Here is a 24,343-nt window from a genome sequence, read left to right on the forward strand (position 1 = left end):
TCCCTCTTTCCATTTTATAAACATTTTTTTCTTCCTTTTTAGCATGTGCTTAAGTTCTGTGTTCATCCATCCTGGTTTCCTTAACTGCTTCCTATTCTTCCCTCTTTTCGGAATTGTTAACAACTGTGCTTTGAGAATTTCATTTTTCAAGATTTCCCATCCTTCCTGGACATTTTTGTCTTTAAGGATATCCAGCCATTGGATCCCTCCAATTCTCTTTCTGAATCCCTTAAAATCTGCCTTTCTGAAATCTAACCTTGAAGTCTGAGTCTTCACAGGTCTTCCGCCTCTAGTTATCCAAAATTCTAAAATAGCATGGTCGCTACCTCCTAGGGTCCCAGCCACTTTTACCTCCTCAACCATTTCCTCCCTGTTTATAAGGATTAGATCCAAAGTAGCAGTTCCCCTTGTTTTCTCCCTTACCTTTTGGAAGATAAAGTTGTCAGCAAGAGAGGATAAGAATTTCCTTGACCTGTTAGTTTTGCCTGAGAGAGGTTCCCAACAAATGTCTGGATAGTTGAAATCTCCCATGACAACTATGTCATATTTTTTGGAGAACTTGGCCATTTGATGCATAAAGAGTTCATCCATAGCTTCAGCTTGCACAGGCGGCCTGTAGTAAATGCCTACAATGGTGTCCTTTCCATTGTTCTGTCCTTGTATTCTTACCCAAACAGTTTCCACAGAACTCCCAGTCTCTGAAGCTTCAATCTCTGTGCAGATATACGCATTTCGAACATACAATGCGACACCCCCTCCTCGTTTATCAAGTCTGTTTCTTGCAAATAAGTTGTATCCTTCTAGTCTTGTATTCCAATCATGTGTATTGTCCCACCAAGTTTCAGTGATTCCAATGACATCATATTTCTTTTCCTGTGTTAGTAGTTCCAATTCTCCTTGTTTGTTGCCCATGCTTTGTGCATTAGTATAGAAACATTTTAGTTTGTAATTGGTTTCTCTTTCTCCAATATTTTTATTAATTAGATTCTTTCGTCTTTGTTCTTCCTTTCCACTTCTAATAGCAGAGTTCTCAATAGCATTTGTCAGGTGTATGGCTTTTTCTGGTCTTTTGCTTCCCTTCCCATGTTGTTCTAGTTTAAAGCTCTCCTTACAAGTGTAGCAAGGCGACTTCCAAATACATGCTTTCCAGTCTTCGTAAGGTGCACCCCATCTCTAGCAAGTAGTCCATCGTATAAGTAGTTCACTCCGTGATCCAGAAATCCAAATCGTTGCTGACGGCACCATCGACGTAGCCAGTTGTTCACCTGCAGAATCTTATTCCACCTCCTTGTTCCATGGCCATCCACTGGGAGGATGGAAGAGAAGACCACCTGCGCTCCCAGTTCTTTCACTTTCTTGCCTAAGTCTTCAAAGTCTCTGCAGATGGTTTCCAGGTCGTTTCTTGCAGTGTCATTTGTCCCCACATGTAGTAGCAGGAATGGGTAGTCATCTGTAGGTCTGAAGAGTCCTGATATCCTGTCAGACACATCTTTAATTTTTGCACCTGGAAGACAGCACATTTCTCTTGAAGTTATATCCGGTCTGCAGATAGCGGCCTCAGTTCCTCTCAACAGGGAATCCCCCATGACCACCACTCTCCGTTTCTTCTTCACAACATTTTTCTTTCTCCATCCAGGAGGACTCTGAAGGCGTACAAGGTTGCTGCTTGTTGGCAAAGTCTTATCCTGATGTATTTCTTCATTGTTTTCCTGCGTGAGAGCCTGGTACTGGTTTCTGAGCAGTATGGGTGCTGACTGCCTCCTGATCCTCCTGCTTCTCTGGGTCACATGTCTCCATTCCTCTGTTTCTTCAGGTGCACTTCGAATTTCTTCTCTTTCTGTAACATGAAGAGATAATTCTGCTCTGTCCAAGAACTCTTCACCTTCCTTAATGATCTTCAACGTAGCTAACCTCTCTTCGAGATTTTGCAACTTTTCCTCCAACAGGGACACAAGCTTGCATTTGTGGCATGTGAAGTTTGGCTTTTCCACTGGTAAGTCTGTGAACATGTAGCAAGAAATGCAGCTCACCAAATGGCTCCTGGCCTCTTCCATCTTGAGATTTCTTAAAAACGATGAAAGATGAGCCCAAATTCGCGCGCCGATAGGCGCGCGGTTTTTCCGATTTCCTCTTTTCAGCTGCAACGGCCAAAACCCAGTGATCGTTGAGCTCGCGGAGACTCTTCACTTATCCCAGAAGGCACTGGGAATATGCAAATGATCTCCTCAAGACTCTTCCCCTGGTTTTCCGATTTCCTCTTTTCAGCTGCAACGGCCAAAACCCAGTGATCGTTGAGCTCGCGGAGACTCTTCACTTATCCCAGAAGGCACTGGGAATATGCAAATGATCTCCTCAAGACTCTTCCCCTGGTTTTCCGATTTCCTCTTTTCAGCTGCAACGGCCAAAACCCAGTGATCGTTGAGCTCGCGGAGACTCTTCACTTATCCCAGAAGGCACTGGGAATATGCAAATGATCTCCTCAAGACTCTTCCCCTGGTTTGATTGTTACTATTATTACACCTCCACCTCCCGACACCCACTTATTATTGTGCTTACTACTTCCCGGGAAGTTGTGTACACATACTTTGACATTATGGATATTTTAAGCTATTTCATAAATAAGACATTTTAATTCTCGAAATGGGGCATCTTTTCTTGAAGGGCATACAATTAGGAAATTGTGAGACAATGATACAACATGCAGACTGATAAAGCTGGACACGCACAACACGCACAACACCATCACGCAGAGCAAACACTGCAATGGTACAGGGTAGAGCACACTTACAGTGTAACCACGGATAGCTCAGACATCTTGAATGAGTACTGGTTAGCGGTCTTACTGTTACAGAAGCATTTCTGAAGGCAGCTGATGGACATGACAAGATTAACAGGTCAGCTTATTACTGGACGTGCCTGACCACCACTGACAAAGAACAGGAGAAGACTCTTCACAACACAAGTACAGACATAGAACATGGACATATGTGACACAGGGAATAAACAAAAAGATGGAGCTGTATAATTGTCACAATAAACATAACAATGTATGATAGGGAGCAGTATTATAGTAGTTATATTCTTGTACATAGGAGCAGTATTATAGTAGTTATATTCTTGTACATAGGAGCAGTATTATAGTAGTTATATTCTTGTACATAGGGGGCAGTATTATAGTAGTTATATTCTTGTACATAGGGGCAGTATTATAGTAGTTATATTCTTGTACATAGGGGGCAGTATTATAGTAGTTATATTCTTGTACATAGGGGCAGTATTATAGTAGTTATATTCTTGTACATAGGGGCAGTATTATAGTAGTTATATTCTTGTACATAGGGGGCAGTATTATAGTAGTTATATTCTTGTACATAGGAGCAGTATTATAGTAGTTATATTCTTGTACATAGGGGGCAGTATTATAATAGTTATATTCTTGTACATAGGAGCAGTATTATAGTAGTTATATTCTTGTACATAGGAGCAGTATTATAGTAGTTATATTTTTGTATATAGGGGCAGTATTATAGTAGTTATATTCTTGTACATAGGGGCAGTATTATAGTAGTTATATTCTTGTACATAGGGGGCAGTATTATAGTAGTTATATTCTTGTACATAGGAGCAGTATTATAGTAGTTATATTCTTGTACATAGCAGTATTATAGTAGTTATATTCTTGTACATAGGGGCAGTATTATAGTAGTTATATTCTTGTACATAGGGGCAGTATTATAGTAGTTATATTCTTGTACATAGGGGGAGTATTATAGTAGTTATATTCTTGTACATAGGGGGCAGTATTATAGTAATTATATTCTTGTACATAGGAGCAGTATTATAGTAGTTATATTCTTGTACATAGGAGCAGTATTATAGTAGTTATATTCTTGTACATAGGAGCAGTATTATAGTAGTTATATTCTTGTACATAGGGGCAGTATTATAGTAGTTATATTCTTGTACATAGGGGGCAGTATTATAGTAGTTATATTCTTGTACATAGGGGCAGTATTATAGTAGTTATATTCTTGTACATAGGGGGCAGTATTATAGTAGTTATATTCTTGTACATAGGAGCAGTATTATAGTAGTTATATTCTTGTACATAGGGGGCAGTATTATAGTAGTTATATTCTTGTATATAGGGAGCTGTTTTATAGTAGTTATATTCTTGTACATAGGAGGCAGTATTATAGTAGTTATATTCTTGTACATAGGGGCAGTATTATAGTAGTTATATTCTTATATATGGGGGCAGTATTATAGTAGTTTTATTCTTGTACATAGGGGGCAGTATTATAGTAGTTATATTCTTGTACATAGGGGGCAGTATTATAGTAGTTATATTCTTGTACATAGGGGCAGTATTATAGTAGTTATATTCTTGTACATAGGGGGCAGTATTATAGTAGTTATATTCTTGTACATAGGAGCAGTATTATAGTAGTGATATTCTTGTACATAGGGGGCAGTATTATAGTAGTTATATTCTTGTATATAGGGAGCTGTTTTATAGTAGTTATATTCTTGTACATAGGAGGCAGTATTATAGTAGTTATATTCTTGTACATAGGGGCAGTATTATAGTAGTTATATTCTTATATATGGGGGCAGTATTATAGTAGTTTTATTCTTGTACATAGGGGGCAGTATTATAGTAGTTATATTCTAGTGCATAGGGGGCAGTATTATAGTAGTTATATTCTTGTACATAGGGGCAGTATTATAGTAGTTATATTCTTGGACATAGGGGCAGTATTATAGTAGTTATATTCTTGGATATAGGGAGCAGTATTATAGCAGTTATATTCTTGTACATAGGAGCAGTATTATAGTAGTTATATTCTTGTACATAGGGGCAGTATTATAGTAGTTATATTCTTGTACATAGGGGCAGTATTATAGTAGTTATATTCTTGTACATAGGAGCAGTATTATAGTAGTTATATTCTTGTATATAGGGGCAGTATTATAGTAGTTATATTCTTGTACATAGGGGCAGTATTATAGTAGTTATATTCTTGTACATAGGGGCAGTATTATAGTAGTTATATTCTTGTATATAGGGGCAGTATTATAGTAGTTATATTCTTGTACATAGGGGCAGTATTATAGTAGTTATATTCTTGTACATAGGGTTCTGTATTATTATTAATTGTGCTGCTTTTTTGTTCCCTTTTCCCTTTTTTCAGGCATGATTTTTGGGTATTGCAGAACACTTATGGATAATGTATATAGAGATAATATTGTATATCAGGGATTAGATACACACATTGATTAGTAACAGTTTGCAGTGTTTGTTATTGTAATGATCTGTCTGTCATCTTGTTATTCATGGAGTGAGATGTTTTCATATAATGACTCACTAAGTGACACATCTATTGAACTAATGTCTTTGTGTGCAAAACAGGAGAGAAAAGACCGTGTTTTATGACACATGTGACATCAGGTTCGCTGACATGACAGTTTCCTGTTTGGATGTCTGACATTTCAAGTCAACACACAAGGCAGCAGATGAATACGGGGGTCCTTCTCAGATGAGTGTTACTGAATATGGAGGAATGGCAAAAGTGAAAAACATAAGAACAACAGAAAGCAAATATTATAAGTCCATTAGTCAAAGAGGTGATGGTTAATACTACCTCCATAACAGAAACAGGCACAACAGGAGTCACGGAGTCTGCGGTTGCAGCAGCTCAGTCGCCAATGGTTCTCAACCTGGACGGTCGCACCTTGGCACCGTCCAGGTTGAAAACTATTTCTCCCCCAGACATGGATTATGGCGTGGGACAGAACGACAGACAGGTATGGTATACTGTCGTTTTATTATTTTAGTTTCATTACAGGAGATCGAGGGCTTCGGTGGAATTCGGTGAGTTCGTAAGTATGGTTTAATTGAGATTATTAAAGGAACGGTGTCATTTTTTCAATTAAAGGACTTTATTTTTGGTGTCTGTGTTTTAATAGAATGTGACTATGGGGTTAGTAATGGGGGTGTCTAATTGACACCTCTCCATTACTAACCTCAGGGCTTGATGTCACCTGACAATACAAAAGGTGACATCAACCCCACAAACATTAACCCCACTTGCCACCGCTACAAGGCAAGTGGGAAGAGTCGGGCAAAGCACCACAATTGGTGCATCTAATAGATGTGCCTTTTCTGGGCAGCTGCGGGCTGCTATTTTTAGGCTGGGGGGGCCAATATCCATGGCCCCTACCAGCTTGAGAATACCAGCCCCTAGCTGTCTGCTTTAGCAAGGCTGTTTGTCAAAAATGGGGGGACCCCACGCTGTTTTTTTAAATTATTTATTTAAATAGTTAAAAAAAAAACAGCATTGGGACCCCTTTATTCTTCATAACCAGCCTTGCTAAAGCTGACAGCTGAGGGTTGCAGCCCCCAGCTGTGAGTTTTGTCTGGCTGGTTATGAAAAATAAGGGGGACCCAAGCAGGTTTTTTATTTATTTATTTATAGCGCTGGAGCGGCTGATGAATACCCCAATCATCCACTCCTGCTCTCACTATTATTAGCAGGATCAGTAGTCCCATCAGCTGACACCAGCGACCGGCGGTAAACCTTATACCTCTAATCACAGCTGAGCGCTCGCTCTGTCTTTTGACAACGTGGGAACCGCAGATCTCTGACCGGCGGAGATGATTTCACTGCCGATAAAAAAAGTGCTACGCTGGTGTGATGGTGTGATATGTTAGGTGGATGTCATTTTTTGTATATTCCTATTTTTAACAATTCCAGTTATTTTCATAGTGTTTTTCTTATTACATTGTAAGCCTACAGCCTCACTGTATCTGTCTCTTGATGACCCCCTGTAGTGCATTAATCCCTAAGGCCTTTTTTTCTCCTCTGGGAGGCAACTTGTTTGACTACCCCTGGACAAGGAAGGGGGTGGGGGGGAAGAACAGGAGCTGGACAGTCAGTTCCGGTAGAGACAAGATGGTGAAAAGGCTGCATTTCAGAGAGAAGGACCCATTTCTATCCTCTGGTGCTAGAGTTGTGGAATCTCGTTTCCCTGGACATTTTATCCTGATACTGGACTGCATTCTTATTCTGGACTATCTTATCCTTTGTGTGGTGGACTGAATATGGACCTTTTCGTATTTTTGCCTGAATAAAGGTCTTGGAATTGTTCACTCTTCGCTTGCTCTGTTTAATTGTGTGATACCAGAGAAGGACCCCGTGACAACTGGTGTTTCCCACACTGTCCCACAGCTTAGGAAACATCAGCTTTTGTGCTGTGTGTGTTCAGCTATAGTCGGCGATTTAATCAGCAAATATTACAAATTCGGTGATTGTGAGCCGAACCGAACATTTAAATATTCGCTCATCTCTACACAACAGTGCCTCCATAACAGAGACAGCCACGACAGTGCCTCCATAACAGAGACAGTCACAACAGTGCCTCCATAACAGAGACAGCCACAACAGTGCCTCCATAACAGAGACAGTCACAACAGTGCCTCCATAACAGAGACAGGAACAACAGTGCCTCCATAACAGAGACAGCCACGACAGTGCCTCCATAACAGAGACAGTCACAACAGTGCCTCCATAACAGAGACAGCCACAACAGTGCCTCCATAACAGAGACAGCCACAACAGTGCCTCCATAACAGAGACAGCCTCAACAGTGCCTCCATAACAGAGACAGCCACGACAGTGCCTCCATAACAGAGACAGTCACGACAGTGCCTCCATAACAGAGACAGTCACAACAGTGCCTCCATAACAGAGACAGCCACAACAGTGCCTCCATAACAGAGACAGTCACAACAGTGCCTCCATAACAGAGACAGGAACAACAGTGCCTCCATAACAGAGACAGCCACAGCAGTGCGTCCATAACAGAGACAGCCACAACAGTGCCTCCATAACAGAGACAGTCACAACAGTGCCTCCATAACAGAGACAGTCACAACAGTGCCTCCATAACAGAGACAGCCTCAACAGTTCCTTCATAACAGAGACAGGAACAACAGTGCCTCCATAACAGAGACAGCCACAAACAATGCCTCCATAACAGAGACAGCCACAACAGTGCCTCCATAACAAAGACAGCCATAGCAGTGCGTCCATAACAGAGACAGCCACAGCAGTGCGTCCATAACAGAGACAGCCACAACAGTGCCTCCATAACAGAGACAGTCACAACAGTGCCTCATAACAGAGACAGTCACAACAGTGCCTCCATAACAGAGACAGCCACAGCAGTGCGTCCATAACAGAGACAGCCACAACAGTGCCTCCATAACAGAGACAGCCACAACAGTTCCTTCATAACAGAGACAGGAACAACAGTGCCTCCATAACAGAGACAGCCACAAACAATGCCTCCATAACAGAGACAGCCACAACAGTGCCTCCATAACAGAGACAGCCACAGCAGTGCCTCCATAACAGAGACAGCCACAACAGTGCCCCAATAACAGAGACAGGAACAACAGTGCCTCCATAACAGAGACAGCCACAACAGTGCCTCCATAACAGAGACAGGAACAACAGTGCCTCCATAAAAGAGACAACCACAACAGTGCCTCCATAACAGAGACAGGAACAACAGTGCCTCCATAACAGACAGCCACAACAGTGCCTCCATAACAGAGACAGCCACAACAGTGCCCCAATAACAGAGACAGGAACAACAGTGCCTCCATAACAGAGACAGGAATAACAGTGCCTCCATAACAGAGACAGCCAGAACAGTGCCTCCATAACAGAGACAGGAACAACAGTGCCTCCATAAAAGAGACAACCACAACAGTGCCTCCATAACAGAGACAGGAACAACAGTGCCTCCATAACAGACAGCCACAGCAGTGCCTCCATAACAGAGACAGCCACAACAGTGCCCCAATAACAGAGACAGGAACAACAGTGCCTCCATAACAGAGACAGGAAGAACAGTGTCTCCATAACAGAGACAGCCACAACAGTGCCTCCATAACAGAGACAGGAACAACATTGCCTCCATAAAAGAGACAACCACAACAGTGCCTCCATAACAGAGACAGGAACAACAGTGCCTCCATAACAGACAGCCACAACAGTGCCTCCATAACAGAGACAGTCACAACAGTGCCTTCATAACAGAGACAGTCACAACAGTGCCTCCATAACAGAGACAGCCACAACAGTGCCTCCATAACAGAGACAGCCACAACAGTGCCTCCAGAACAGGGACAGCCACAACAATGCCTCCATAACAGAGACAGCCACAACAGTGCCTCCGTAACAGAGACAGCCACAACAGTGCCTCAATAACAGAGACAGGCACAACAGTGCCTCCATAAAAGAGACAACCACAACAGTGCCTCCTTAACAGAGACAGCCACAACAGTGCCTCAATAACAGAGACAGGCACAACAGTGCCTCCATAACAGAGACAGCCACAACAGTGCCTCCATAACAGAGACAGCCACAACAGTGCCTCCATAAAAGAGACAACCACAACAGTGCCTCCATAACAGGGATAGCCACAACAGTGCCTCAATAACAGAGACAGGCACAATAGTGCCTCCATAAGAGAGACAGACACAACAGTGTCTCCATAAGACAGACAGCCACAACAGTGCCTCCATAACAGAGAAAGCCACAACAGTGCCTCCATAACAGAGACAGGCACAATAGTGCCTCCATAACAGAGACAGACACAACAGTGCCTCCGAAATAGAGACAGCCACAACAGTGCCTCCATAACATAGACAAACACAATAGTGCCTCCAGAACAGGGACAGCCACAACAGTGCCTCCATAACAGAGACAGTCACAAAAGTGCCTCCATAACATAGACTGTCACTACAGTGCTTCCAGAACAGGGACAGCCACAACAGTGCCTCCATAACAGGGACAGCCACAACAGTGCCTCCATAACAGGGACAGCCACAACAGTGCCTCCATAACAGAGACAGGAACAACAGTGTCTCCATAACAGAGACAGGAACAACAGTGCCTCCATAACAGGGACAGCCACAACAGTGCCTCCATAACAGAGACAGGAACAACAGTGTCTCCATAACAGAGACATGAACAACAGGGCCTCCATAACAGAGACAGGAACAACAGTGCCTCCATAACAGAGACAGCCACAACAGTGTTTCCAGAACAGGGACAGCCACAACAATGCCTCCATAACACAGACCGTCACAACAGTGCCTCCATAAAAGAGCAGGAACAACAGTGCCTCCATAACAGAGACATCCACAACAGTGTTTCCAGAACAGGGACAGCCACAACAATGCCTCCATAACACAGACCGTCACAACAGTGCCTCCATAAAAGAGCAGGAACAACAGTGCCTCCATAACAGAGACAGCCACAACAGTGTTTCCAGAACACAGACCGTCACAACAGTGCCTCCATAACAGAGACAGCCACAACAGTGCCTCCATAACAGGGACAGCCACAACAGTGCCTCAATAACAGAGACAGGCACAACAGTGCCTCCATAAAAGAGACAACCACAACAGTGCCTCCGTAACAGAGACAGCCACAACAGTGCCTCAATAACAGAGACAGGCACAACAGTGCCTCCATAACAGAGACAGCCACAACAGTGCCTCCGTAACAGAGACAGCCACAACAGTGCCTCAATAACAGAGACAGGCACAACAGTGCCTCCATAACAGAGACAGCCACAACAGTGCCTCAATAACAGAGACAGGCACAACAGTGCCTCCATAAAAGAGACAACCACAACAGTGCCTCCGTAACAGAGACAGCCACAACAGTGCCTCAATAACAGAGACAGGCACAACAGTGCCTCCATAACAGAGACAGCCACAACAGTGCCTCCATAACAGAGACAGCCACAACAGTGCCTCCATAAAAGAGACAACCACAACAGTGCCTCCATAACAGGGATAGCCACAACAGTCCCTCCATAACAGAGACAGCCACAGCAGTGCCTCCATAACAGGGATAGCCACAACAGTGCCTCCATAACAGGGATAGCCACAACAGTGCCTCCATAAAAGAGACAACCACAACAGTGCCTCCATAACAGGGATAGCCACAACAGTGCCTCAATAACAGAGACAGGCACAATAGTGCCTCCATAAGAGAGACAGACACAACAGTGTCTCCATAAGACAGACAGCCACAACAGTGCCTCCATAACAGAGAAAGCCACAACAGTGCCTCCATAACAGAGACAGGCACAATAGTGCATCCATAACAGAGACAGACACAACAGTGCCTCCGAAATAGAGACAGCCACAACAGTGCCTCCATAACATAGACAAACACAATAGTGCCTCCAGAACAGGGACAGCCACAACAGTGCCTCCATAACAGGGACAGCCACAACAGTGCCTCCATAACAGGGACAGCCACAACAGTGCCTCCATAACAGAGACAGGAACAACAGTGTCTCCATAACAGAGACAGGAACAACAGTGCCTCCATAACAGGGACAGCCACAACAGTGCCTCCATAACAGAGACAGGAACAACAGTGCCTCCATAACAGAGACAGCCACAACAGTGTTTCCAGAACAGGGACAGCCACAACAATGCCTCCATAACACAGACCGTCACAACAGTGCCTCCATAACAGAGCAGGAACAACAGTGCCTCCATAACACAGACCGTCACAACAGTGCCTCCATAACAGAGCAGGAACAACAATGCCTCCATAACACAGACCGTCACAACAGTGCCTCCATAAAAGAGCAGGAACAACAGTGCCTCCATAACAGAGACATCCACAACAGTGTTTCCAGAACAGGGACAGCCACAACAATGCCTCCATAACACAGACCGTCACTACAGTGCCTCCATAAAAGAGCAGGAACAACAGTGCCTCCATAACAGAGACAGCCACAACAGTGTTTCCAGAACACAGACCGTCACAACAGTGCCTCCATAACAGAGACAGCCACAACAGTGCCTCCATAACAGGGACAGCCACAAGAGTGCCTCCATAAAAGAGCAGGAACAACAGTGCCTCTGGAGCGCCCTCATACGCCGGGGCTGTGGGGTACTCTGTACCGGGCCCGATGAGCTTCAATGGGAGATGTCACGGTAGCTGCGACCCTGCCCGTGGCTCTGGGCGCCCATTGTAAAAAGGGGGGAATGTTCAGTGTGCTTATGATGATTAGAGTTTATGAATGAATGAGTCGTGACGCCTCCTGTGACTAACTGCCCAAATCCTATCCTCTTCTCGCTCTTTTGGTGCCAAATAAGCCCCACCCGCCTCCCAGCACGCTTCGTGTTCCAAGCACTGAGCCGCAGTGTGGCTTTGCTACACTACTGTGTTGTGTGGGGTGCAGGTGTTGGAGTGCGGTCAGGTGTCTCCACCTTACCTGGATAGTGGGATACCACACCTCAGGAGGAGGTGCAGTACCTCTGTGGCGACTGAGCCCTCAGGGGCGCCACACCTCCATAACAGAGACAGTTATAACAGTGCCACCATCATATATTAACGACTTATTATCAAAAAGGCCATCAATCAGAAATCCCAGGAGTTTCCCTTTACAGAATTAATGAAGCATATGTAGTGAAACACTACTGTAGTATTCCCAGTGTTACAGGAACTCTGGAGCTCCATATCCTCAGGTTATAGTGAGGCACCAGTAATGAGCAGGGAAAGACAATGTAAACCCACCGGTGTCACCTGTCACTGTCACAAAGTAAAAGAATGACAGCACCGATCAGGCGAAAGCAGCAGCAGTTATACTGCGGACAGACAAGTATCCAACATTACAAATCGATGTGCCATATTGAAAAGGCCACAAGTGTCAGAACAAATATAAGGCGGTAAAGACTGAGGAATCTCAGAAAAGAGGAAAATTGTACTCTCCAAAATCACAGCTGGTATAACCTGGGCATCTCCTGTATATAATTATATATGTACAGCTGGTATAACCTGGACATCTCCTGTATATAATTATATATGTCCAGCTGATATAACCTGGGCATCTCCTGTATATAATTATATATGTACAGCTGGTATAACCTGGGCATCTCCTGTATATAATTATATATGTCCAGCTGCTATAACCTGGGCATCTCCTGTATATAATTATATATGTACAGCTGATATAACCTGGGCATCTCCTGTATATAATTATATATGTACAGCCGGTATAACCTGGGCATCTTCTGTATATAATTATATATGTACAGCCGGTATAACCTGGGCATCTTCTGTATATAATTATATATGTACAGCTGGTATAACCTGGGTATCTCCAGTATATAATTATATATGTACAGCTGGTATAACCTGGGTATCTCCTGTATATAATTATATATGTACAGCTGGTATAACCTGGGCATCTCCTGTATATAATTATATATGTACAGCCGGTATAACCTGGGCATCTTCTGTATATAATTATATATGTACAGCCGGTATAACCTGGGCATCTTCTGTATATAATTATATATGTACAGCTGGTATAACCTGGGTATCTTCAGTATATAATTATATATGTACAGCTGGTATAACCTGGGTATCTCCTGTATATAATTATATATGTACAGCTGGTATAACCTGGGTATCTCCTGTATATAATTATATATGTACGGCCGGTATAACCAGGGAATCTCATGTATATAATTATATATGTACAGCTGGTATAACCTGGACATCTCCTGTATATAATTATATATGTACAGCCGGTATAACCTGGGCATCTCCTGTATATAATTATATATGTAATATGTACAGCTGGTATAACCTGGGTATCTTCTCTATATAATTATATATGTACAGCTGGTATAACCTGGGCATCTCCTGTGTATAATTATATATGTACGGCCGGTATAACCTGGGCATCTCATGTATATAATTATATATGTACAGCCGGTATAACCTGGACATCTCCTGTATATAATTATATATGTACGGCCGGTATAACCTGGGCATCTCATGTATATAATTATATATGTACAGCCGGTATAACCTGGACATCTCCTGTATATAATTATATATGTACAGCTGGTATAACCTGGGCATCTCCTGTACATAAATATATATGTACAGCTGGTATAACCTGGGTATCTTCTTTATATAATTATATATGTACAGCCGGTATAACCTGGGTATCTTCTCTATATGGGCAGCACGGTGGCTCAGTAGTTAGCGCTGCAGCTTTGCAGCGCTGGGGTCCTGGGTTCGAATCCCACCAAGGACAACATCTGCAAGGAGTTTGTATGTTCTCCCCATGTTTGCGTGGGTTTCCTCCGGTTTCCTCCCACACTCCAAAGACATACTGATAGGGAATTTAGATTGTGAGCCTCATCGGGGACAGTGATGAAAATGTGTGCAAACTGTTAAGCGCTGCAGAATATGTTAGCGCTATATAAAGATTATTATTATTATTATTATATAATTATATATGTACAGCCGGTATAACCTGGGCATCTCATGTATATAATTATATATGTGCAGCTGGTATAACCTGGGCATCTCATGTATATAATTATATATGTACAGCCGGTATAACCTGGGCATCTCCTGTATATAATTATATATGTACAGCTGGTATAACCTGGGCATCTCATGTATATAATTATATATGTTATACAGCCGGTATAACCTGGACATCTCCTGTATATAATTATATATGTACAGCTGGTATAACCTGGGCATCTCCTGTACATAAATATATATGTACAGCTGGTATAACCTGGGTATCTTCTCTATATAATTATATATGTACAGCCGGTATAACCTGGGCATCTCATGTATATAATTATATATGTACAGCCGGTATATCCTGGGCATCTACTGTATATAACTATGTGTATACAGCTGGTATAACCTGGGCATCTTCTGTATATAATTATATATGTACAGCTGGTATAACCTGGGCATCTCCTGTATATAATTATATATGTACAGCTGGTATAACCTGGGTATCGCCTGTATATAATTATATATATACAGCTGGTATAACCTGGGTATCTCCTGTATATAATTATATATAATTATATATGTAAAGCCGGTATAACCTGGGTATCTCCTGTATATAATTTTATATGTACAGCTGGTATAACCTGGACATCTCCTGTATATAATTCTATATGTACAGCCGGTATAACCTGGGCATCTCCTGTATATAACTATGTGTATACAGCTGGTATAACCTGGGCATCTTCTGTATATATTTATATATGTACAGCTGGTATAACCTGGGTATCTTCTGTATATAATTATATATGTACAGCCGGTATAACCTGGGCATCTCTTGTATATAATTATATATGAACAGCTGGTATAACCTGGGCATCTCCTGTATATAATAATGTATATACAGCTGGTACAACCCAGATATCTCCTGTATATAATTATGTATGTACAGCTGGTATAACCTGGGTATCTCCTGTATATAATTATATATGTACAGCTGGTACAACCCAGATATCTCCTGTATATAATTATGTATGTACAGCTGGTATAACCTGGGTATCTCCTGTATATAATTATATATGTACAGCTGTTATAACCTGGGCATCTCCTGTATATAATAATATATATACAGCTGGTATAACCCGGGCATATCCTGTATATAATTATATATGTACAGCTGGAATAACCTGGGCATCTCATGTATATAATTATATATGTACAGCCGGTATAACCTGGGTATCTCCTGTATATAATTATATATGTACAGCCGGTATAACCTGTGCATCTCCTGTATATAATAATATATATGCAGCTGGTATAACTCGGGCATCTCCTGTATATAATTATATATCTACAGCTGGTATAACCTGGGCATCTCATGTATATAATTATATATGTACAGCCGGTATAACCTGGGCATCTCCGGTATATAATTATATATGTACAGCCAGTATAACCTGGGCATCTTCTGTATATAATTATATATGTACAGCTGGTATAACCTGGGCATCTCCTGTATATACAGTAATTCTATATGTACAGCTAGTATAAGCTGTGCATGTCCTGTATATAATTATATATGTACACCTGGTATAACCTGGGCATCTCCTGTATAAAATTATATATGTACAGCTGGTATAACCCAGATATTTCCTTTATATAATTATATATGTACAGCTGTTATAACCTGAGCCTCTCCTGTATATAATTATATATGTACAGCTGGTATAACCCAGATATCTCCTGTATATAATTATATATGTACAGCTGGTATAACCTGAGCATCTCCTGTATAAAATTATATATGTACAGCTGGTATAACCTGGGCATCTGCTGTATATAATTATATATGCACAGCTAGTATAACTTGGGCATTTCCTGTATATAATTATATATGTACAGCTGGTATAACCTGGGCATCTCCTGTATATAATTATATATGTACAGCAGGTATAACCTGGGCATCTCCTGTATATAATTATATATGTACAGCCGGTATAACCTGGGTATCTCCTGTATATAAATATATATGTACAGCTGGTATAACCTGGGCATCTCCTGTATATAATTATATATGTACAGCTGGTATAACCTGGGCATCTCCTGTATATAATTATATATGTACAGCATGTATAACCTGGGCATCTCCTGTGTATAATTATATATGTACGGCCGGTATAACCTGGGTATCTCCTGTATATAATTATATATGTACAGCTGCTATAACCTGGGCATCTCCTGTATATAATTATATATGTACAGCTGGTATAACCTGGGCATCTTCTGTATATAATTATATATGTACAGCTGGTATAACATGGGCATCTCCTGTATATAATTATATATGTACAGCTGGTATAACCTGGGCATCTCCTGTATATAATTATATATGTACAGCCGGTATAACCTGGGTATCTCCTGTATATAAATATATATGTACAGCTGGTATAACCTGGGCATCTCCTGTATATAATTATATATGTACAGCTGGTATAACCTGGGCATCTCCTGTATATAATTACATATGTACAGCCGGTATAACCTGGGTATCTCCTGTATATAATTATATATGTACAGCTGGTATAACCTGGGTATCTCCTCTATATAATTATACATGTACAGCTGCTATAACCTGGGCATCTCCTGTATATAAATATATATGTACAGCTGGTATAACCTGGGCATCTCCTGTATATAATTATATATGTACAGCCGGTATAACCTGGGCATCTCCTGTATATAACTATATATGTACAGCTGGTATAACCTGGGTATCTTCTTACTATGCTAGATGGGCATTTCTGGGATATGTGTGTACAGCCGGTGTGAGCGGACCCCCTGGGTTTATTTATGAATGTATACACTATAAGCAGGGTGGTCATGGTTCCGGTTTTCTGTGGACCCTCCGGTTTCGAGGGCAGGAGATCTCGTTTGCGCACTTACAGGTATATGCTGGACTCGTTGCCGCCGATGTCGGGGGACTGAAGCTTCTGCACCAAAATGATGATTATTCCGACAAACAGCACAAAGTTGATCTGTTGGAAGAAGCGAGAAATCTGGAAACAATGTTGCATTTTTTACATTTGTCAGAATCTTATTATCACGTTCTTAGAGATCGAGGTCACCGGAGCCCCCGACTGACAGAGGTGTGACGGGGTCACGTGGATTCGGTGTGGTCACAGCTGTGAACTTCAGAGCTGCGATCATTAATTCTTCCCTTACATGTCTTCCAATGTGCACTGCCGGGTGAGATGCGGATGACTTATTAACCCCTCTGCTGCCGCAGAGAGATTGGTTGCAGAATCTAACGCAGCAGCGATCAGATCCAGCTCCGGTCGCTTGTGTTAGAGGCGGGTGCCGGCCGTATAACACAGCCAGCATCCACAGCGTATGGAGCGAGCGCAGCTCCTCAGCACAGCCACAGCTGCAGGAGCAGAAAAACATTTACACATTTGTTTGCGACATTTATACTTGGGAATTTGTCACTCGCTATCCATTGTTTTCAGTGGGCAGTTCCTCATCATTGGCATTCTGCCAGCACTAGAGGTTCTGTAACGCCCATCTAATGGCTATGTTATGGTTGGCTGTGTCTGCACTTCTAGTTTTACTTTTTGACCGTCATATCCACCGCTACTGTTCAGTGACACGTACTAAAAAATGATATCAGTAATACAAAACTATCCAACAACGCGGAGGTAAGATATTACCGTCCACCATTTACATATTTTGTCATTTACTTAAGTTTCACTTACCATAATGGAGCCGATGACGGGACCCTTAATCACCCACCAGAGAGCCACATTATTATTCATCTCCCAGCAGCTAAAAAATAATAACAACAACAATAACAACATCAAATATTTGTTTTCGTCAATCATTTGCCAAGTGATCAATGAAGTAAAGACAGCACAATGCCAGTCAGCTGCTGCTAAAGCCAGACAGATAATATAGTGCGCCAAGGCTGCGTTCACACTATGTGGCCTCGGCGGGTGCTGGCTGTGCTATACAGGTGACACCTGCGTCCCACAGCAGCCGTCGGAGCTAACTCTGATCGCTTCTGTTTAATGACTTCAGGCCTTGACAGTGACATTTAAATGGCGCACTCTGGTTGGGCACCCATTTTAGCACCCATCCCCCCCCCATAATGGGTTGTCATGATAAATGGGGTCTTGGTCCTTGCCATCTTTGTACTGAAGTCTTGCCTAGTGTTTCACTGATATAAAATCAAAGAAATTATAACAAATCAAATAACAGAAATTGCCATTTTTCACTTTTTATACCTCGTCCCCCAACATGCAATAAAAAGCAATTCAAACATTGTTTGGGGGTAAAAATGAAATCAGTAAAAATTGAAAGAGAAAAAAGCCCCCGATGGCGCGGTCTGCGGAAAAAGAAGAATGGTTCTGGTTCTGATAAAAAAGGGGAGGAAAAAATAAAAGTGCAAAAAACAAAAATTGGCGTAGTCAGGAAAGGATGGAGGTGCCCCCTGCTTCTCCAATGCTGGACAGACCCTTGAAAGGGTGTGTGCACACACGTTGTGGATTCTGCTGCGGTGTACAGTACCCTTTCAGTCTATAGGAAATGAAATCCGCAGTGCACATGGTGCGAAATTTTCCACGCGGATTTGCTGCAGTTTCAAAACCGCAGCATGTCAATTCTTTGTGCAGATTCCACTGCGTTTTGGCATCTGCTGCATGTCCTCCAACCTCCACCATGGCCCCCCAACCTCCACCATGGCCCCCAACCACCTCCATGGCCCCAACCTACACCACAACCCCCAACCTCCACCACGGCCCCCAACCTTAACCATGGCTTCCAACCTCCACCACAACCCCCAACCTCTACCACGGCCCCCAACCTCCACCACAACCCCCAACCTCCACCACGGTCCCCAACCTTAACCACGGCCTCCAACCTCCACCACAACCTCCACCACAGACCCCAACCTCTACCACGGCCCTCAACCTCCACAACCCCCAACCTTAACCACGGCCTTCAACCTCCACCATGGCCCCCAACCTCCACCACAATGCCCAACCTTCACCACGGCCTCCAACCTCCACCCCGGCTCCCAACCTCCACCACAGCCCCAACCTCCACCATGGCCACAACCTCCACCATGGCCTCCAACCTCCACCATGGCCTCCAATCTCCACCACAACTTCCACCACAGCTCCAACCTCCACCATGGCCTCCAACCTCCACCACAGCTCCCAACCTCCACCATGGCTCCCAACCTCCACCACAACTTCCACCACAGCCCCTAACCTCCACCACGGCCCCCAATCTCCACCATGGCCCACAACCTCCACCACGGCTCCCAACCTCCACCATGGGCCCCTCAACCTCCACCATGGCCCCCCAACCTCCACCACGGCTCCCAACCTTCATCATGGCCTCCAACCTCCACCACAAGCCCCAACCTCCACCACAACCCCCAACCTTCACCACGGCTCCCAACCTTTACCACGGCCTCCAACCTTTACCACGGCCCCCAACCTCCACCACAGCCCTCAAACTCCACCATGACCCCCAGCCTCCACCACGATCCCCAACCTCCACCACGGTCCCCAACCCTCAATTCTCTCCCCCCAATTCCCCCTAATATTCCGCATTATACCACATATAAGGTTGCACACATCTTATACTTACCCCTGGTCGTCAAAATGAAGCCTTAATACGGCCCATATGGTCACACAGATCAGCGGAGTGCCTGAAGGAGAGAAAAGCTGTCAGTCATTTTTGCATATGGAAGCAGCGGTCGGCAATGTAGGTGATCGTCCACCAAGAAAAATCAGTCTGAAAGTGCACTGGGGCTGTGTCATTGTATTTGTACTGCTTCATCAAGTGCACTTCTTGACTGATTTGCATATATCTTCTGGACTAAATTTCTCATGACAGGCATCGGATCCCTACAAAAACGTAACTACGCCGAAATCTACATCTGATCTTATAGAAGTTACTCACAGCTCAGCAGTCAGTATCACACAGGATAGGATTAGATACACGGCTCAGCAGTCAGTATCACACAGAATAGGATTAAATACACAGCTCAGCAGTCAGTATCACACAGGAGATGATTAGAAACACAGCTCAGCAGTCAGTATCACACAGGAGAGGATTAGATACACAGCTGAGCAGTCAGTATCACACAGGAGAGGATTAGATACACAGCTCAGCAGTCAGTATCACACAGAATAGGATTAAATACACGGCTCAGCAGTCAGTATCACACAGGAGAGGATTATATACACGGCTCAGCAGTCAGTATCACACAGAATAGGATTAAATACACGGCTCAGCAGTCAGTATCACACAGGAGAGGATTAGATACACAGCTCAGCAGTCAGTATCACACAGGATAGGATTAGATACACGGCTCAGCAGACAGTATCACACAGGATAGGATTAGATACACGGCTCAGCAGACAGTATCACACAGGATAGGATTAGATACACGGCTCAGCAGTCAGTATCACACAGAATAGGATTAAATACACGGCTCAGCAGTCAGTATCACACAGGAGAGGATTAGATACACGGCTCAGCAGTCAGTATCACACAGAATAGGATTAAATACACGGCTCAGCAGTCAGTATCACACAGGAGAGGATTAGATACACAGCTCAGCAGTCAGTATCACACAGGATAGGATTAGATACACGGCTCAGCAGACAGTATCACACAGGATAGGATTAGATACACGGCTCAGCAGACAGTATCACACAGGATAGGATTAGATACACAGCTCAGCAGTCAGTATCACACAGAATAGGATTAAATACACGGCTCAGCAGTCAGTATCACACAGGAGAGGATTAGATACACGGCTCAGCAGTCAGTATCACACAGAATAGGATTAAATACACGGCTCAGCAGTCAGTATCACACAGGAGAGGATTAGATACACAGCTCAGCAGTCAGTATCACACAGGATAGGATTAGATACACGGCTCAGCAGACAGTATCACACAGGATAGGATTAGATACACGGCTCAGCAGACAGTATCACACAGGATAGGATTAGATACACGGCTCAGCAGTCAGTATCACACAGGATAGGATTAGATACACGGCTCAGCCAACAGTATCACACAGGATAGGATTAGATACACGGCTCAGCAGTCAGGATCACACAGGATAGGGATAGATACACGGCTCAGCAGTCAGTATCACAGGATAAGATTAGATACACGGCTCAGCAGTCAGTATCACACAGAATAGGGATAGATACACGGCTCAGCAGTCAGTATCACACAGGATAGGATTAGATACACAGCTCAGCAGTCAGGATCACACAGGATAGGATTAGTTGCACGGCTCAGCAGACAGTATCACACAGGAGAGGATTAGATACATGGCTCAGCAGTCAGTATCACACAGGATAGGATTAGGTACACAGCTCAGCAGTCAGTATCACACAGGATAGGATTAGATACACGGCTCAGCAGTCAGTATCACACAGGATAAGATTAGATACACGGCTCAGCAGTCAGTATCACACAGAATAGAATTAGATACACGGCTCAGCAGTCAGTATCACACAGGATAAGATTAGATACAGGGCTCAGCAGTCAGTATCACACAGAATAGGATTAGATACACAGCTCAGCAGTCAGTATCACACAGGACAGGATTAGATACATGGCTCAGCAGTCAGTATCACACAGGATAGGATTAGATACACGGCTCAGCAATCAGTATCACACATGAGAGGATTAGATACACAGCTCAGCAATCAGTATCACACAGGAGAGGATTAGATACACAGCTCAGCGGTCAGTATCACACAGGAGAGGATTAGATACACAGCTCAGCAGACAGTATCACACAGGATAGGATTAGATACACGGCTCAGCAGTCAGTATCACACAGGATAGGATTAGATACACGGCTCAGCAGTCAGTATCACACAGGAGAGGATTAGATACATGGCTCAGCAGTCAGTATCACACTGGATAGGATTAGATACACGGCTCAGCAGACAGTATCACACAGGATAGGATTAGATACACGGCTCAGCAGACAGTATCACACAGGATAGGATTAGATACACGGCTCAGCAGACAGTATCACACAGGATAGGATTAGATACACGGCTCAGCAGACAGTATCACACAGGATAGGATTAGATACACAGCTCAGCAGTCAGTATCACAGGAGAGGATTAGATACACTGCTCAGCAGACAGTATCACACAGGACAGGATTAGATACAGGATCTCTGCAGTAAAAGTAGCCCACATAAGGTGCTTAGATACACTGGACACAATGATGCTGCTCCGGTCCTGTGTACATTATGTGTTGCTCTCTCAGGCTCGGTCACTACAGAATACGTTGTGTTTGATAACTTTCGTATCATTATACCTGAAACTCATGAATAACCAGATAAAAGTGTATGGCCGCCGATGATGAAAGCCGCCAACATCAATCAGAATGCCGAGAATCCTGCACCAGCGTCACCGACATTTCCTTTCTAATGCAAAGATGAAACCAAAGTCGATCTCCTGAATAAATCGTCCGGACAGGATCCGCTCTTTTCATATGAAGCTTGTAATTAAAATGCAAATAAATGTCGTCCAGCGGCGGCTCGACCGGACGCTGAATTATTAATTGTGCAGAAGCGCAAAATAAATATTTGATCTCTGAGCCTCAACCCTGCTCCACTTTGTTCTTTGGATGATGGCACTTATTAAAAGAAGTCCTGCCATCAGAGAATCCAGCACATTACTGGGGGTAAGGTAATTTATCTGGGATGGATCTACAGCACCGTCTCTGAAGAGAATACCGGACCTGCTGTAAGGACTGACACGGGCAGATCATCAGAGGTCCAAATTATCTCTGTATGCTATTCTGGATTGATAAGCTATGTACAGCGAGGCGACAACCCCTTTAAGAGCCTGTACGTGTGGGGAAGGTGACTTGACGGACAGACGTGACTGGTAGAAGGAGGGGACGGTTTGTGCACAAGAAACGGAGATTGACAGGATAGAAGGGTGACAGCTAGGAAAGGTAGATAGGAGAGCACAGTACCGAGAAATGACCACAAGATGGCAGGGGGGAGTAGCCTAGGCCTCAACATCAGCTTATGGCTTGAGAAATGCTTAGTCATGGGGGGGCAGGGAGATAGGAACCCAGGAGGGGAATTCCCGCTGAGAGAGGGGATAAATAGAACAGGATAGGGTACCAGGCAGGCTAGTCCCGGGAGGAGCTCGGTGAAAGAAGGTGAAGAGAGAAGAGCTCGACCAGGGGACAGACAGCAAAGAGACAAGGGGGTGGCCCCGGGGGTACCAATTGGACAACGACCTCGGGCAGGTGAAGCGCTGGCGGTAGATTGGTCTAGGACAGCCCCAGCGAAAGATCCGTGAGGGACGTTACTTCGACTGGAGCAAATGTGCAGGTACCCGGGCCTGGAGACAGAGAACTGTAAAGAGGCTGCGATGCGTGGTTGTGGTCGTCAGGAGGACGACGAATAAATCCAGAACTGTTACTATTGAAATCTGTCTCCACCTCGTCCTTGCATTGCCTTCTGTCTGTGTCATCCGGACAGGGTAAGCAGTGGTCCACCCCCCAATCCCGGCCACAACCACATTTGGCGTAGACGGCAGGAACGCCGCCGCTAATACGACATCTTCCGTGGCAGGCCTGCGCCTGAAGAACCCAGAAGGACTTGGATTGCTCCCCTGTGGATTACAAATACCTGTGGATTACAAGTCTGCTAACCTGGGGATTATAAATTGGAGACTTTGTTCTGGATCATCGCTGCCATCAGAGGATCTGGGGCAGCACCAGAAGCTGTCCAATATGGCTGTGGTACTCCAACGCTGGGGAGAGGCCCGGGCGTTTGCATTTGTTCTGGACGGAATGGGACCATCTCCAACGTACCCCGGGGGGAGTGGTGTGTATCTGGAGACTGCCGCCCCCTCATACTGGACCCGGGCAGATGGGTGGAGAAGTCGGCCATCGCCC

At 43.9% G+C, this 24,343-nt stretch overlaps 1 protein-coding gene across 2 annotated transcripts in view; it reads right to left on the reverse strand.

The window, feature by feature from the left end:
* ADCYAP1R1 (ADCYAP receptor type I) overlaps positions 1 to 24,343 on the reverse strand; it is a 357,068-nt gene that overhangs the window by 16,972 nt on the left and 315,753 nt on the right. For both annotated transcript variants that reach the window (XM_073582199.1, XM_073582200.1), the window contains exons 11-13: positions 20,028 to 20,088; positions 18,128 to 18,197; positions 17,319 to 17,410 (exon numbers count right to left, since the gene is read on the reverse strand). In XM_073582199.1, coding sequence (XP_073438300.1) covers positions 17,319 to 17,410; positions 18,128 to 18,197; positions 20,028 to 20,088 — 223 coding nt within the window. The remainder of the gene's footprint in view (positions 1 to 17,318; positions 17,411 to 18,127; positions 18,198 to 20,027; positions 20,089 to 24,343) is intronic.

The sequence above is a fragment of the Dendrobates tinctorius genome, unplaced genomic scaffold (assembly GCF_039654945.1).
Source record: "Dendrobates tinctorius isolate UK_male_01 unplaced genomic scaffold, ASM3965494v1 ptg000070l, whole genome shotgun sequence".
Lineage (NCBI taxonomy): Eukaryota > Metazoa > Chordata > Amphibia > Anura > Dendrobatidae > Dendrobates > Dendrobates tinctorius.